The 15,456-nt window shown below is 51.6% G+C and overlaps 1 protein-coding gene across 1 annotated transcript in view; it reads right to left on the bottom strand.

Annotated features, from left to right (window-relative positions):
* Nucleotides 1-6,096: 6,096 nt before the first annotated feature.
* The window catches only part of LOC140453931 (zinc finger protein 532-like), a 28,473-nt gene continuing 19,113 nt past the window's right edge, over nucleotides 6,097-15,456 (bottom strand). The window contains 2 exon segments of the mRNA XM_072548788.1: nucleotides 6,097-8,327; nucleotides 9,450-9,582. Of these exon segments, the coding sequence (XP_072404889.1) occupies nucleotides 7,887-8,327; nucleotides 9,450-9,582 (574 nt within the window). The 3' untranslated portion in view covers nucleotides 6,097-7,886.

The following is a 15,456-nucleotide window of genomic DNA, read 5'->3' on the forward strand; positions in this document are numbered from 1 at the left end:
GAGAGAGGGAGGGTGTGTGTGAGTGGGGGGGTGTTTGAGAGAGGGAAGGGTGTGTATGTGTGAGAGAGAGGGAGGGTGTGTTTGTGTGTGAGAGAGAGAGGGAGGGTGTGTGTGAGTGGGGGGGTGTTTGAGAGAGGGAAGGGTGTGTATGTGTGAGAGAGAGGGAGGGTGTGTTTGTGTGTGAGAGAGAGAGGGAGGGTGTGTGTGTGTGAGGGAGAGAGGGAGGGTGTGTGTGTGTGAGGGAGAGAGGGAGGGTGTGTGTGTGTGAGAGAGGGAGGGAGGGAGTGTGTGTGAGAGAGAGAGAGGGAGGGTGTGTGTGTGTGTGAGAAAGAGAGGAAGGGTGTGTGTGTGTGAGAGAGGGAGGGAGGGTGTGTGTGTGAGAGGGAGGGAGTGTGTGTGAGAGAGAGAGAGGGAGGGTGTGTGTGTGTGTGAGAAAGAGAGGGAGGGTGTGTGTGTGAGAGTGTGTGTGTGTGTGAGAGAGAGAGAGGGAAGGTGTGTGTGAGAGAAAGAGGGAGGGTGTGTGTGTGAGAGAGGGAGAGTGTGTGAGAGAGGGGGGTTTGAGAGAGAGAGAGGGTGTGTGGGAGAGAGAGGGGTGTGTGTGAGAGAGAGGGAGGGTGTGTGAGAGAGAGAGGGAGGGTGTGTGTGAGAGAGAGGGGTGTGTGTGTGAGAGAGGGAGAGTGTGTGAGAGAGAGAGAGGGTGTGCGTGAGAGAGAGAGGGAAGGTGTGTGTGAGAGAGAGAGGGAGGGTGTGTGAAAGAGAGAGGGAGGGTGTGTGAGAGAGAGAGGGTGTGCGTGAGAGAGAGAGGGGTGTGTGTGAGAGAGAGAGGGAGGGTGTGTGAAAGAGAGAGGGAGGGTGTGTGAGAGAGAGAGGGTGTGCGTGAGAGAGAGAGGGGTGTGTGTGAGAGAGAGGGAGAGGGTGTGAGAGAGAGAGAGGGTGTGCGTGAGAGAGAGAGGGGTGTGTGTGAGAGAGAGGGAGAGGGTGTGTGTGAGAGAGAGTGAGGGGGTGTTTGAGAGAGAGAGAGGCAGGGGGTGTGAGAGAGAGAGAGGGTGTGTGTGTGAGAGAGAGAGAGAGACGGGGGTGCATGAGAGAGAGGGAGGGTGTGAGAGAGAGAGAGGGTGTGTGTGAGAGAGAGGGGTGTGTGTGAGAGAGAGAGAGGGGTGTGTGTGAGAGAGAGGGAGGGTGCGTGTGAGAGAGTGAGGGGGGTTTGAGAGAGAGAGAGACGGGGGTGCATGAGAGAGAGGGAGGGTGTGAGAGAGAGAGAGGGTGTGTGTGAGAGAGAGGGGTGTGTGTGAGAGAGAGGGAGGGTGTGTGTGAGAGAGAGTGTGTGAGACAGAGGGTGTGTGTGAGAGAGAGAGGGGTGTGTGTGTGTGAGAGAGAGAGGGGTGTGTGTGAGAGAAAGAGGGAGGGGTGTGTGAGAGAGAGAGAGAGGGAGGGGTGTGTGAGAGAGAGAGAGGGAGGGGTGTGTGAGAGAGAGAGAGGGAGGGGTGTGTGTGAGAGAGAGAGCGGGTTTGAGAGAGAGAGAGGCAGGGGGTGTGAGAGAGAGAGAGATGTACAGCAGAGAGGGAAGAGGAGGGGCGGGTAAGAAGGAGCAGGGGGTGGGGGAGGAAGGAGATGGAGGGAAGAAAGGAGCAAGAGTAGAGAGGGAGGGAAGGAAGGAGTGAGGGTGGGGGAGGGAGGGAGAGAAAGGACGAGGGTTGGGAGGGAGGGAAGGTGCGAGGATGGGGAGGGAGGTCAAGGAGCAAGGGTGGGGAGGGAGGGAAGGAAGGAGGGAGGGAAGGAAGGAGTGAGGGTGGGGGAGGGAGGGAGGGAAAGGACGAGGATTGGGATGGAGGGAAGGTGCGAGGATGGGGAGGGAGGTCAAGGAGCAAGGGTGGGGAGGGAGGGAAGGAAAGAGGGTGGGGAGGGAGGGAGAGAAGGGGTGAAGGTTGGGAGGGAGGGAAGGAAAGAGGGTGGGGAGGGAGGGAGGGAGAGAAGGGGGAGGGTTGGGAGGGAGGGAAGGAAGGAAAGAGGGTGGGGAGGGAGGGAGAGAAGGGGTGAGGGTTGGGAGGGAGGGAAGGAAAGAGGGTGGGGAGGGAGGGAGAGAAGAGGTGAGGGTTGGGAGGGAGGGAAGGAAGGAAAGAGGGTGGGGAGGGAGGGAGAGAAGGGGTGAGGGTTGGGAGGGAGGGAAGGAAAGAGGGTGGGGAGGGAGGGAGGGAGAGAAGAGGTGAGGGTTGGGAAGGAGGGAAGGAAGGAAAGAGGGTGGGATGGGAGGGAGAGAAGGGGTGAGGATGGGTAGGGAACTGCAGCTACATCCTGGAGTTCTGAGGGAGGTGGCTGAGGAAATAGCGGAGGTGTTGGTTGTGATCTTTCAAAAGTCACTGGAGCCAGGGAAAGTCCCGGATGATTGGAAAATCGCTGATGTAACCCCCTTGTTCAAGAGAAGATCAAGAGAAAAGATGGAAAATTATAGGCTGATTAGCCCAACCTCAGTTGTCGGTAAAATTCTAGAATCCATCGATAAGGATGAGATTTCTAAATTCTTGGAAGTGTAGGGTCGGATTAGAACAAGCCAGCATGGATTTAGTAAGGGGAGGTTGTGCCTGACAAACCTGTTAGAATTCTTTGAAGAAGTGACAAGTTGGTTAGACCAGGGAAACCCAGTGGATGTGGTCTACCTAGATTTCCAAAAGGCCTTTGATAAGGTGCCAACGGGAGGCTGCTGAGTAAGTTGAGGGCCCATGGTGTTCGAGGTGAGCTACTGGGATGGATTGGGGATTGGCTGTCTGACAGAAGGCAGAGAGTTGGGATAAAAGGTTCTCTTTCGGAATGGCAGCTGGTGACAAGTGGTGTCCCGCAGGGTTCAGTGTTGGGGCCACAGCTGTTCACTTCATATTATTAATGATCTGGATGAAGGGACTGGGGTCATTCTGGCGAAGTTTGCCGATGATACGAAGTTAGGTGGGCAGGCAGGTAGTTCTGAGGAAGTGGGGAAACTGCAGAAAGATCTAGGTAGTTTAGGAGAGTGTTCAAGGAAATAGCTGATGAAATTCAATGACCAGGTCTTGGGGGCCAAGGTAAACTGAGGCAAGAGCGAGGCCATGCTCTTCGGGAACTGGGCCAACCAATCCTCAATCCCCTTCACCGTCAGGTCTGACCTCCTGAAGGTGCTGGGTATTTGGTTCAGAGGGGCTGGGGCGTGCGCCAAGTCTTGGGAGGAGCGTATCAGCAAAGTGAGGCAGAAACTGGGCAGATGGAAGCTACGGTCGCTCTCCATCGCGGGAAAAAAGGGAGGGAAGGAAGGAAAGAATGGGAGTGGGGAGGGAGGGAAGGAGTGAGAGTGGGGACGAAGGGAGGGAGGGAGCGAGAGAGAGAGGGAGAGAGAGAGAGGGAGCGAGAGTGGGGAGGGAGAGAGGGAGTGAGTGAGAATGAGGAGAGACAGAAGGGAGGGAGCGAAGGAGTGAGAGTGGGGAGGGAGGGGGAGGGTGGGAGTGAGGGAGGGAGTGAGAGTGGGGAGGGAAAGGAGCTATAATACATAGGATAAGAAGATTATGTCAGATCCACGAACCCTCAACTGCATTTTCCTCCCCAACCCTTCACGATTCAATATCTATCACAGTCCTGAGTATAATTAACGGCCCAACTTCTCACACCCCCTCAGAGGCAAACAATTCCCAGGATTCACTCTCATGGAGAAGAAATGCCTGGTCATCTCTGTCTTCTATGTTGTGACCCTCTTATTCTGAGATGATTCCTTCTGATCCAAGACCCTCCCACACAAGGGGATACAACCCCTCCACATCTTCCCTGTCAATTCCCCCAAAGAATCTCCTGTGCTTTGACAAGGTGGTGTCACATTCTTTTAAATTCTAATCCCGTTCAGGGAATGGGTGTTTTGGGAGAACACGGTGGCTCAGTGGTCAGCACTGCTGCCTTATGACGCCAGGGACCGGGATTCAATCCCACCCTCGGGTGACTGTTTGGAGTTTGCACATTCTGCCCCCGTGTATGTGTGGCCACTCCCCAGGTGCTCCAGTTTCCTCTCACTGCCCAGGGGTGTGCAGGTTAGGGTGGGTTGGCCGTGGGAAATTGTCCCATAGTGCCCAGGGATGTGCAGGTTAGGGTGGGTTGGCCGTGGGAAATTGTCCCATAGTGCCCAGGGATGTGCAGGTTAGGGTGGATTGTCCGTGGGAAATTGTCCCATAGTGCCCAGGGATGTGCAGGTTAGGGTGGATTGGCCGTGGGAAATTGTCCCATAGTGCCCAGGGATGTGCAGGTTAGGGTGGATTGGCCGTGGGAAATTGTCCCATAGTACCCAGGGATGTGCAGGTTAGGGTGGATTGGTCATGGGAAATTGTCCCACAGTGCCCAGGGATGTGCAGGTTAGGGTGGATTGGCCGTGGGAAATTGTCCCACAGTGCCCAGGGATGTGCAGGTTAGGGTGGATTGGTCATGGGAAATTGTCCCACAGTGCCCAGGGATGTGCAGGTTAGGGTGGATTGTCCGTGGGGAACTGTCCAGGGATGTGCAGGTTAGGACGGATTGGCCATGGGAAATTGTCCCATAGTGCCCAGGGATGTGCAGGTTAGGGTGGAGTGGCCATGGGGAACTGTCCCATAGTGTCCAGGGATGTGCAGGTTAGGGTGGAGTGGCCATGGGAACTGTCCCATAGTGTCCAGGGATGTGCAGGTTAGGGTGGAGTGGCCATGGGGAACTGTCCCATAGGGTGCAGGTTAGGTGCATTAGTCAGGGGTAAATATCAGAGAAAAGGACAGGGGGATGGGTCTGGGTGGGTTACTCGTTGGGCAGTCGGTGTGGACTAGTTGGGCCGAAGGGCCTGTGTCCACACTGTCCGGTTTCTATCGTTATATAAATCTACAATTCTTAATGAGAACAGGCCCCAACCTCCTCAGACAGCCCCCTCCATACCAGGGATTAGCCGAGTGAACCTTCTCTGGACTGCCTGCGATCTATCTTTCCTCAGATAAAAGGTCTATGTGTTCAGAGTATTCTAGCTGTGGTCTAGCTGTGCTGTCAATAGTTCTCGCAAAACCTCCCTCCCATCTGCTCTACTCAGTTCCCTTTCAAATAAAGGCCAACATTCCATTTGCCTTGTCAACTTGGATGCTAGGCTTTTGTGCAGGAGGACTCTCAAAACCCTCCATCCTGTTGCTTTCTCCCTTTAAATAATATTCAGCCCCTCTACTCTTTCTGTCAAAGTTTGTAACCTCACCGTTTCCTGTTCCCTACTCCAGCCGGCAGGTATCTTTTGGCCCACTGTCCATATCCCTCGACAGACTCTCTCTATCATCACGACCACTTGTCTTCCCACCTACTTCTGGATATTCTGGGTGATCATTCACTCTCCTCACCCAAGTCACTGGCACTGGACACACAACACAGCCTTCAGGGTGTCCCACTCAGCTGCAGAGAACAGTACTTATCACTCGAATTATACTATTCCCTGTTAGTATTACACTGCCATTTTCTCTCCTTCAGTCAAATGACTCCCTGTACCAAGGTCTATCTCATTTCCCATTTATGCTGCAAAATTGTACTCTGCATCTAACCATGTGCCATTCCTGTTTTCTTGGGTGGGGTGGGAGGAAGAGAGTGTAGAGAGGGGAGCTTTCTTATTTAACCCTGTGCTGTCCCTGTCTCTAATCCCCTGTCCCTGGGAGTATTTGAGAGCACAGAGAGAGTTTTACTCTGTATCTAATCCCGTACTGTCCCTGTCCTGGGAGTGTTTGATGGGGGGACAGTGTAGAGAGAGCTTTACTCTGTATCTAACCCCGTGCTGTCCCTGTCCTGGAAGGGTTTGATGGGGGGAGGAGGAGGGGAAGAAACAGTGTGGAGAGAGCTTTACTCTGTATTTAACCCCATGCTGTCCCTGTCCTGGGACAATTTGATGGTAGACAGTGTAGAGAGAGCTTTACCCTTCATCTAACAGTATTAACTGCGACTGAGAGACATCACATTGAAGAATCTGTGAAAAGGTGTCGTCTGTGGAACGAAATCTTCGTAAAGTTGTTGAAACGTGTCCATCTTCTTTAGAGGGTCAATGTGAGCGGGGGGGGGGGCGGCAAGAGCGCGCGCAGAAAGCAAGCAGCCAACACACTGTTTTTAACAAAGCTGTGAAAATTTTAATGCATTTTTGTTACATTCACTCTCAGATTCACAGAAATCAAACTGTAGAAATCTTTTTTTTAAATCTCTGTGCCTACAATTTCAATATATAAATAAATTCTAAATAAAAATTACAATTCGTGTCCTTCAAGAGGCGAGAAGGGAAAAAAAAACAGGCTCATTAAAGAATAGACTTCTGACAAATTCCAAAATCTTATCATACAACCCATGGGCTTAGTGCGTGCACATTTGCAAATAATGCCCATCGAACTCACACCCCCCCCCCCCCCCCCCCCGGCCCAAACCAAACCCCTTACACATCAGAGGAGGACTCCACCTTGAATTCCCCACAACGATGTTAGTTTCATTCATTGCCTCACTTACAGTCACCAGCAGCACAGTCTGGTCTCTCTTGCAACGCTGCCACTGCGCAGAAACTGAAGACAGATCGGCTAACATGCCCCCCACCCCCACCTCCCCCAGCCTTAGCTGACCCCGTGAACACAGCCATCTTATTAGATGCCACCTCCATCCCTTCACTGAGCTACCATTAACTTCTGCTGCTCCCTCTCTCCTGGCTAATGTGCAAACCCCCTGCCTCCCCGTGCTGCCAGTACCTCTGCCATCAACATTCACATGTCTGTCCCGCTCAGTGTGCCCCTCTCACTGGACGGTCACGGACAGTGCAGACCAGGTAGACCCCAGCCCAGTCTCCCTCACCCGTCTCTCCTGGGTCCGGGAGATCGGTCCGGTCCCGAATGTATGACCCAGGGTGCGGGGATATTCACTTCGACCCTTGCACGCCCTCCTGTCGCACTGTCACAGCGATGGCATCGGCTGTGGTCTCACAGGGCATCGCAGCCGAACCCGATCCAGTCCTCACCTGGAGCCACGTATGTGGACCTGCCTCCCAGCTGCACTGCGACCCCGTTTGACCCATCTCACCCCACTCCCAAAAAAGGAGGTAGAAGAAGAAAGAGGGAACACACAAACAGCCACCCCCACGCTCCACCCTGCCTGGGGCGCTCTTGTTGTTGGGTCAAACGCAGTCCTGGTCGAGTGAGACAGTAAAATGAAGGAAGGAGCAGAATACTGGTGACGCAATAGCAAACTTGCTCACCTCAGCTGTGGGGGCTTACCCACAGTGAAAGGTGAACGGTCTGGAAATATAAACTCCAAGGCTGTTAACCCATCGCCTGGGTTACTGAGGACCAGTCAGCTCCACTCTGCCAGCTCCCTTCCTATTTGGTCGTTCGGGCGCAGAGGGGATGTATCACCAACAGTATTCCAGGATTAGTTCAGAAATAGGCTCAAGAGACCAAAGTGCCTTCCCCTCGGTGTGTGATTACTAAATACCCCATTCAATGTGTGATACGGGGAGGGGGGAGGGGGGTTACAGGAACACAGGGGAATGGTCTTACCCAGAGGCATCCTGCACTGGGCAGCTGCCAGGGTGAGATCAGGCAGACTCCATACGGCCTGGGAACGGGAACTCAGTCCCTTCCAGATCTGTGGTTCTGTACCAGACTGGGTAACCCACACCTCCCTCTCCAGTAAAACCCCCACGTCCCCCTCTCAGATTGTCACCCAGAAGGAGGGCTGAACTGCAAAAGAAGAGGTGGGGGGGGGAGGGGGGGGGGTGGTGGTGGGAGATGATGACAATGAAACAAGGAGACTTGCTTCCCCTCTCTCGGGATCTTGGGCTCTCTGGCATTCACCCTGCCAGGCACTATATAAATAAAAACATCCATGTGAAAGTAAGCTTCCATCGATGTACTGGGCACTTACTTATCCAGACCGTTTTGTTTCGATTTGATAAAGGCCATCCCATGTGTCCGAAAGTGCGTTTTTAACAACGGCACGCTCTCAAACAGCTTCCCGCAGACGTCGCAAATCACCCCGCCCTCCAGCTTGATCCACTCGGGGTCTCCCTTGTCCTCAGTCCCCTTTGGCCCCCCGGACTCTTTCAGTCCGTGCACGATGAAGAGGTGGCGGTTTAACGAGAGCTGGGCAGCGAAGCAGAGGCCGCAGTGACGGCACTGAAACGATGAGCCACCGGTTCGGTGCTGGGCGATGTGCTTGTGGAAATCGGAGAAGCTGCCGCACGTCTGGCCACATTTCATGCATCGGAAAGGCGAGCTCCCGTTCAGCTTCCGGCTCTTGGCGCCTTCGGAGCCCCAGTGCTCCGGCCCGTCCCTGGAGCTCGGCCGCTTGCGAATGGTTGTCTGTTGAGAGCGAGAGAGAAAGAGAGAGAGAGAGAGAGAGAGCGAGCGAGAGAGACAGAGAGAGACAGAGAGAGAGAGAGAGAGAGGCCGAGCACGAGACAGTGAGTCAGACAGAGAGAGACATGAATGGTGAGCACAGGAAGTGAACCAAACCGAAGTGGGATGGATACATGAGTGAGCCGGACAGACAAAGCCAGTCCAATAGGGAGCCGTGCAGTAAGGGTATGATATTGGGCGGGGGGGGGGGGTATCACGGAAAGACGAAGGGGAGTGGGCCAGGCGGAAGGGGAGGCGTGGGAGTGAGGGGGCAGTACGGCCAAGTGAACCAGACGTCGAGGGTGGGAAAGTGACCAAAAAAAGGTGATCGAGAGTGCAAGCCAGCGAGACATTGAGGGCACACCCATAAGTAGGCCGAAGGGGGACCAAGTGGGCACCAGATCGAGGGGAGAGTGAGAGCGAGCAGTCATGAGAGTGGACAGAGAGTGAGAGCATGTGTGAGTGAGGCAGCAGCACGGGGCATGGGGGGGGGAAGAGACACATGATGAGAGTGGAACAGCGCAATTGAACCAGACAGCAAGAGCGAGCAAAGGAGACACAGAGAAAGTGAGGAGGGTAAGAGGAGAAAGTGAGGGCAGAACAGTGAGTAGGAGAAAGAGCAAGAGACCCAGAATGTGAAAGAGAGAAAAATAAAGATTTTTTAAAAACGTCATCACTAGCAGATTTGCTCAGTGTTGCTCCCGAAGTCTGTTGTACTGAAAGAGCTCCACAGTACAGGACCAAGACTATTAAACATGATTTACAACGCAGCACGAAATGACCATGGAAGGAGCATAGTGGAATCCAATCCAGTCCTGATCAACACTTTAAACACTCCACTTCCAGTAGGAGTCTCTCAACAGCGATTAGCAGCAGAAACACCGACTGCTTTTCCCCTCCGTACCCCAGGATCGACCCAGACTGCTGCCTTGCCAGAGTTCCATTAATTCAGCGCAGACCAAGCATTGAGCGAACGACCGCCTGGTCCAGGCTGTAATCTACAAGGTGCTTTTCCAGCCCAGCCACTGGGCGGAGGGGCTGTTACTCTGGAAGTCTGTAACGTACATTCTGTCTGAGCGGCGTTACCTTAATGCTCACTCTCTCGAAGAGATTCTCCTGGTCCTGAGCGTGGTCTGCCATGTTAATACCGTGAATGACTTGCAAATGTTTCTCCAGAGTCAGGCGACTGCTGAACGTCCTCTTGCCTTCGCTGCAGTGTCTGAAATGACAGGCAGGATATCACAGCGCTGCCCTGCGCACCTTCTAAAACAACAAGACGACTCCGAGAGCAACTAACGAGAAAAAGGAGGAACCCAAATGTTTTACGAGTGAGCGTTATGGGCGTGTTTCATCAAGACCGCGCCTGAAGCATCTCAAGACGGTTTCTCCATCTCGAGAAAGTTCTTTCCCCAGAGGAACGCCACGTTACGTGGGAGGTAGATCAACATTCGCTACGTGACAAACGCTGCACTCAAAGCGACAAACGAGGCTGCCTTGCAAAAATGAATCTCTTCGGTTGTAAAGGGCAAGTGCGTGGGTACAGTCGTACGCTCGAGTGCTGAGGGGTGCAGTGGCAATGTTCCTACCTCTGAACCAGGAAGTTCAAATCCCACCTGCTCCAGAGGGGCGCAATACTCTCTCTGTAAACAGGGCGATTAGAAAATATCAGCACTCGAGTGCATGGAGATGTAGATCATCATAAAGAATAAAAAGGTGAGAGCATGATGGACGTGAATCCAAGTTGGCTGGATTAGAGAGTGTGCGTTGTAAGGAGGGGCTAGAAAAACCCGGGTGGTTTGGAGCAGCAGAGGCTGAGGAGAGATTGGATAGAAGTCTATAAAATTATGAGATGCCTGGATAGGGTTGACGGTCAGACCCTTTTCCCAAAGTGGAAATGTCCAAAACTAGGGAGCGTGCATTTAAAGCGAGGGGGAGAAAATTCAAAGGAGTCTCAAGGGGCCCGTTTCTGTTTTAATCACAGAGAGTGTGGTAGGAGTCTGTAACACATTGCCGGAGTGGTGGAGGGAGATACAATCGGGGCGTTTAGGTAAGCACATGTTTATAACAGGACCAGAGGGATATGGAGCAAGGGCAGGTGTCATGCTCAGCACAATATTGTGGGCCGAAGGGCCTGTTCCTGCACTGTATGTGTGTGTGCCTGCGTCTGTACACACACACACACACACACACACACACATACATATATATATATATAGGTCTGGAGCAGAGGTAGGAGCATTGCCACTGTACCCCAGGCGCCCTCAGCACGCGAGCGTATGATATATATATTATATACACATGTGCATGCGTGTGTCTGTATATACATGCGTGTGTCTGTCTATATATGTGCGTCTGTATATACGTGTGTGTCTAGATGTGTGTCCGTATATATGCATGTGTGTGTGTGTCTGTGCGTCTGTATATGTATGGTGAAAGTAGGCACTGCAGATGCTGGAGATTAGAGTGGTGCCGGGAAAGCACAGCAGGTCAGGAAGCATCCGAGGAGAGGAAAATCAACGTTTCTGGCAAAAGCCCTTCATCAGGAATGAGACTGCGAGCCTCCGGGGTGGAGAGATAAATGGGATGGGGTGGGGGTGGAGCTGGGAGGAAGGTAGCTGAGCCCGCAATAGATGGACAGAGGTGGGGTTAAAGGTGATAGGTCGGACTATCCAGGAAGCACAGTGACAGTCAATGTCGAAAGCAGTACTGAAATCGGAATGGTTTTATATTCACTCATACAGGGCGGGCATCGCTGGGCTGGCTGAGTAATTGTTGCCTGTCCCTTATTGCCTGGAGAGTAGTTAAGAGTCAGGCCCATTGCTGTGGGTGGGGAACGATACATAAGGCAGACCAGGCAAAACCAGATTTCCTTCCCTAAAGGACATACGTGAACTCGAGGAACTTTAGGACAGATTTTATACCATTGGCTAGCTTTTTAATCGCAGGTTTTTTGTTGAACTTTAAGTTTCCTCAATCTCCCAGAGTGGGATTCAGACCCACACACCCTGAACTCTAGGAGTTGGGCAGATCAAAAACAAGAAGTGTCCTTTTTAAATTCAGTCCCACTCTGCAAAAAGGTCAGCTTGATTACCGAACTCGGAACCTTTACTGCATCCAGCCAGGAAAGAAACCTCAGTGCCCTTCGAAACAAATTAAAAACTCAAACAACTGCAAATGCTGGAAAATCGGAAACAAAAGCAGAAATTGCCAGAAGGGCTCAGTGCACCTCGTGGCATCTGCAGAGAGAAATCAGAACTAACGTTTCGGGTTGAGCGGCCCTTCCCCAGAACAGTTCAGAGGAAGGGTCATTCGGGCCGAAACGTTAACTTGGATTTCTCTCCACAGATGTGGTCAGACCTGCTGGGATTCTCCGGCAAGTTCTGTTTTTTGCTCGTGTGCTTTGAAACATACTGGACTTGAGAACTGCCCAGAGGGTAAACCACCCTGTGGCGAAAAGAGTGAAGGAACAGGCACCGAATGAGGCTGGGAAGGGTGAAATAACTCTTAAATTATATCGACATGGAGCCTAATCACCAGCAGAAGCGCTGTAAGAGGTAAACAGTGAAGGAAGCAACTCAACAACAACTGAAAATCTGCTCAACCAGCGATCCAGAAATATGGCCACTCACCGTTACAGCAACCGGAAAATATCAAAGACCACACTCACTCACACCATTCAGGTGACAACACCCGACTCTGACGATACTGTGGCTTTAAGAGGTTTATGCTTTGAAGGGAGCTTGTAAGGCAGAGGGTGCTGAGCAGTCAACCAGAGCCACAGCTTTGGGGGGGGTTTAAAACAATAGAAGCAGCCTGGCCGAGTGAGGTCAAGCTCCCAGGGAACCAGGCCTTTTAGTTTGAGCTTTCAGCAGTTGCTGTTGGGAGTCTTGAAGAGGTAGAAGCTACGTTTCCCCCGCCTCTCGGTCACAGCCAAAGGCTGAGGGCCATCCTCCCACTTATGTGGGAGTTACACATGACACCACCTACTTTTCTAATTTCCCCCTTTTTTGCGAAGGGTGCGTTGACAGAACATTACAATAGTGAAACAGTTAATTAGTAATAGTTACTGCATAGAATCCCTACAGTGTGGAAACAGGCCATTTGGCCCAACAAGTTCACACTAATCTACTGAACAGTAACCCACCCAGACCCAATTCCCTACCCTATTACCCTACATTTCCCCTGACTAATGCGCTGAGCCTAAACCTCCCTGAACACTTATGGCTAATTTAAGACCATAAGACAAAGGAGTGGAAGTAAGGCCATTTGGCCCATCGAGTCCACTCCACCATTTAATCATGGCTGATGGGCACTTCAATTCCACTTACCCGCATTCTCCCCGTTGCCCTTAATTCCTAGTGAGATCAAGAAATTATCAATCTCTGCCTTGAAGATCTTTAACATCCCAGCCTCCACTGACAGTGAATTCCATAAAATAATTTAACATGGCCAATTCACCTAACCTGAACATCTCTGGACTGTGGGAGGAACACCCGGAGGGAACCCACACAGACACGGGGAGAATCTGCAAACTCCACACAGACAGTCGCCCGAGGCTGGAATTAAACCCAGGTCCCTGGTACTGAGAGTCATAGAGATGTACAGCATGGAAACAGACCCTTCAGTCCAACCCGTCCATGCTGACCAGATATCCCAACCCAATCTAGTCCCACCTGCCAGTACCTAGCCCATACCCCTCCAAACCATTCCTATTCATATCCCCATCCAGTGCTAACCACTGAACCGCCCAATAATTAGTAACTGTTACTGTATCTACTGGTAAGTTTTCTAATAGAGCTATTCCAACTATTTCTTTTGTTTGTTGCATTGTGACTATAATGGATGAATAAAGTGTGTTTTGCTTTCAATCTGGTAGTCTGACCAATCGAATTGCATCTGGAACACAACAACTTACATTCCCCATTAAAATATGAAAAGGTTAGGAGGAGAGATTAAAAATTACTTGGGAACGGAGACATTTCATTTTGGGATCAAGAGTAACATAAAGGACAAAGCTGTTGCCAGGGAGAGAATGCAGTGAAGGTTCACTAGACACACCCGCAGGGAGGATGGGACTGGCTTATTGGAGAGAGAGATTGGAGAAACCTTCTGTGAAACGCTGAAGGAATGAGATATTATCTCATTGAAACTTACAAAACAAAACACGGACAGAGGAGATGCGGAAAAGATGTTTTGCCTTGTTTGGGGAGATGAGAACCGGGGCACGATGAAGGGCTTTCCTGGTGAAGGGCCCGGCCTGAAACGGCGATTCTCCTGCTCCTCGGATGCTGCCTGATCTGCTGTGCTTTTCCAGCACCACACTCTTGACTCGAGGGGAGAATCAGGGGCACGATTTAAAAATAAGATAGATAACACTTGAGACAAAGATGAGGAGACTTCTTTGTTTTAACTCAGAGGAATTCCCTGCTAAAGCGGGTTGGAAAAGCTTCAGTCTTTGAGAGTGTTGAAGGTAGGGATTGATAGATTTCTCATTCCCAGTGCTGTACAGGGTTAGGAGGACGGGGTGACTAAAAGGCATTGAAGTGTTCGATCAGCCACGATCGTATTGATTGGTAGGGAAGGATCGAATAGCCTGCTCCCGTTACTATGGTGTTGAACTAAATGGTACAAGGCACTCGCTCAGTCATTTACAGAGAAATGAGATTACAAACGCAAGCAGACTGAATATGATTTACTTTTAAAAAGCAAAGCACTTGTTTGACCTTGGCTGTGGGGTTGCTTGCAGGCTATAGGAAGGACATCAAGGTCTCAGAGGGACAGCAGGGGGAGACAGCCTACAACAGGATCGATGTGTGTGTGTGTGTGTGTGTGTGTGTGTGTGTGTGTGTGTGTGTGTGTGTGTGTGTGTGTGTGTGTGTGTGTGTGTATATTTTGGGGAGGGGATGGGGGGGGGGTGGGGGGAAAGAGTTGAGGAGTTCAATTCACGCTAAGGATCAGTGATCTCTACATACAGGAGGAAACTTGATAATGGTTTTCAAAATCACACTGGGAGTTTGTAGCTCAGATAAACGGAGTTGTTGACAGTTCTGGGCGGGGCAGTAACCAGAGGGGACAGACAAATTTAACATAATTGGCAAAAGAACCAAAGATGAGTCAAGGAAGCTTTTTTTTTGGTTAAAAAGCAGAAGCAGTGGGATGTTGTGATCTGGGCCGTGCTGCCTGCACAAGAAACAAAAAATGGGGAATTCGGGGAAATATACTCGCAAGGGCTCTGGATCCAGGATTATGGGGACTGATCTACCAAAGGGCTAGCATAGGCACGGTGGGCTAAATGGCCTTGTCATCAATGCCACCATTTCTCGGTGTGCCTGAACCTCCCTTTGCCACCGGCTGGCTTCTACTGAAATATAGGGAGAGCTGCTAGGAGGTCAGATCCCCAAGCTTAAATTTCAGGAAGAGATGCGGCACCCGGAAAGATCTTGGAATCACAGTTTTCACAATAGGAAATATTCTTGTTGCCATGGAAAGTCTGCCAACATCAAAGACACTCCTCTCCCACCGAGGTAATGCTCTCTTCTAACCTCATCAGTCTGGCAGAAGATACAGAAGCTTGAACACACGCACCAACAGATTCAGGAACAGCTTCTTCCCCTCCCCCCACTGTTATGAGACTGACGAATGGATCGATCTCACTTCAAACAATATTGATCTTGCTTTGTGCCCCTCCTGTGCAGTTGTAACCCTGTGTGTTTCGCTCTGTCCAAGCTCCCTAGGATCTCCATGTCCCTGTTTGCTACAATCTGCCTGCACTGCTCGCAAAACAAAACCCTTTCACTGTACTTGGGCACACGTGACGACAATAAATCGAACCCGGTCAGGCCGCACAGAGGTCAGCCGCGGGCTGAATGGACTCGTGCCGTCCATAGGAGATGGTGAAGGTCAGCCTTTTGGGGGTGCTGGCTGAGACAGAGAGACTGGCTGCTCAGCTCAGCCCAGGGAGAGGAGTAAAGAGTGGGCCGGGTAATCACTGGGCTGGAGTCAGTGAATGGTTCCCAGACCAGGGCCTGGCACAGTGGGCTTCCCCTGGTGAAGGAATTCCTAGCGACCAGCCGATATAGCTCCATGGTCACCA

The sequence above is a fragment of the Chiloscyllium punctatum genome, chromosome 28, assembly GCF_047496795.1.
Source record: "Chiloscyllium punctatum isolate Juve2018m chromosome 28, sChiPun1.3, whole genome shotgun sequence".
Classification (NCBI taxonomy): Eukaryota; Metazoa; Chordata; class Chondrichthyes; order Orectolobiformes; family Hemiscylliidae; genus Chiloscyllium; species Chiloscyllium punctatum.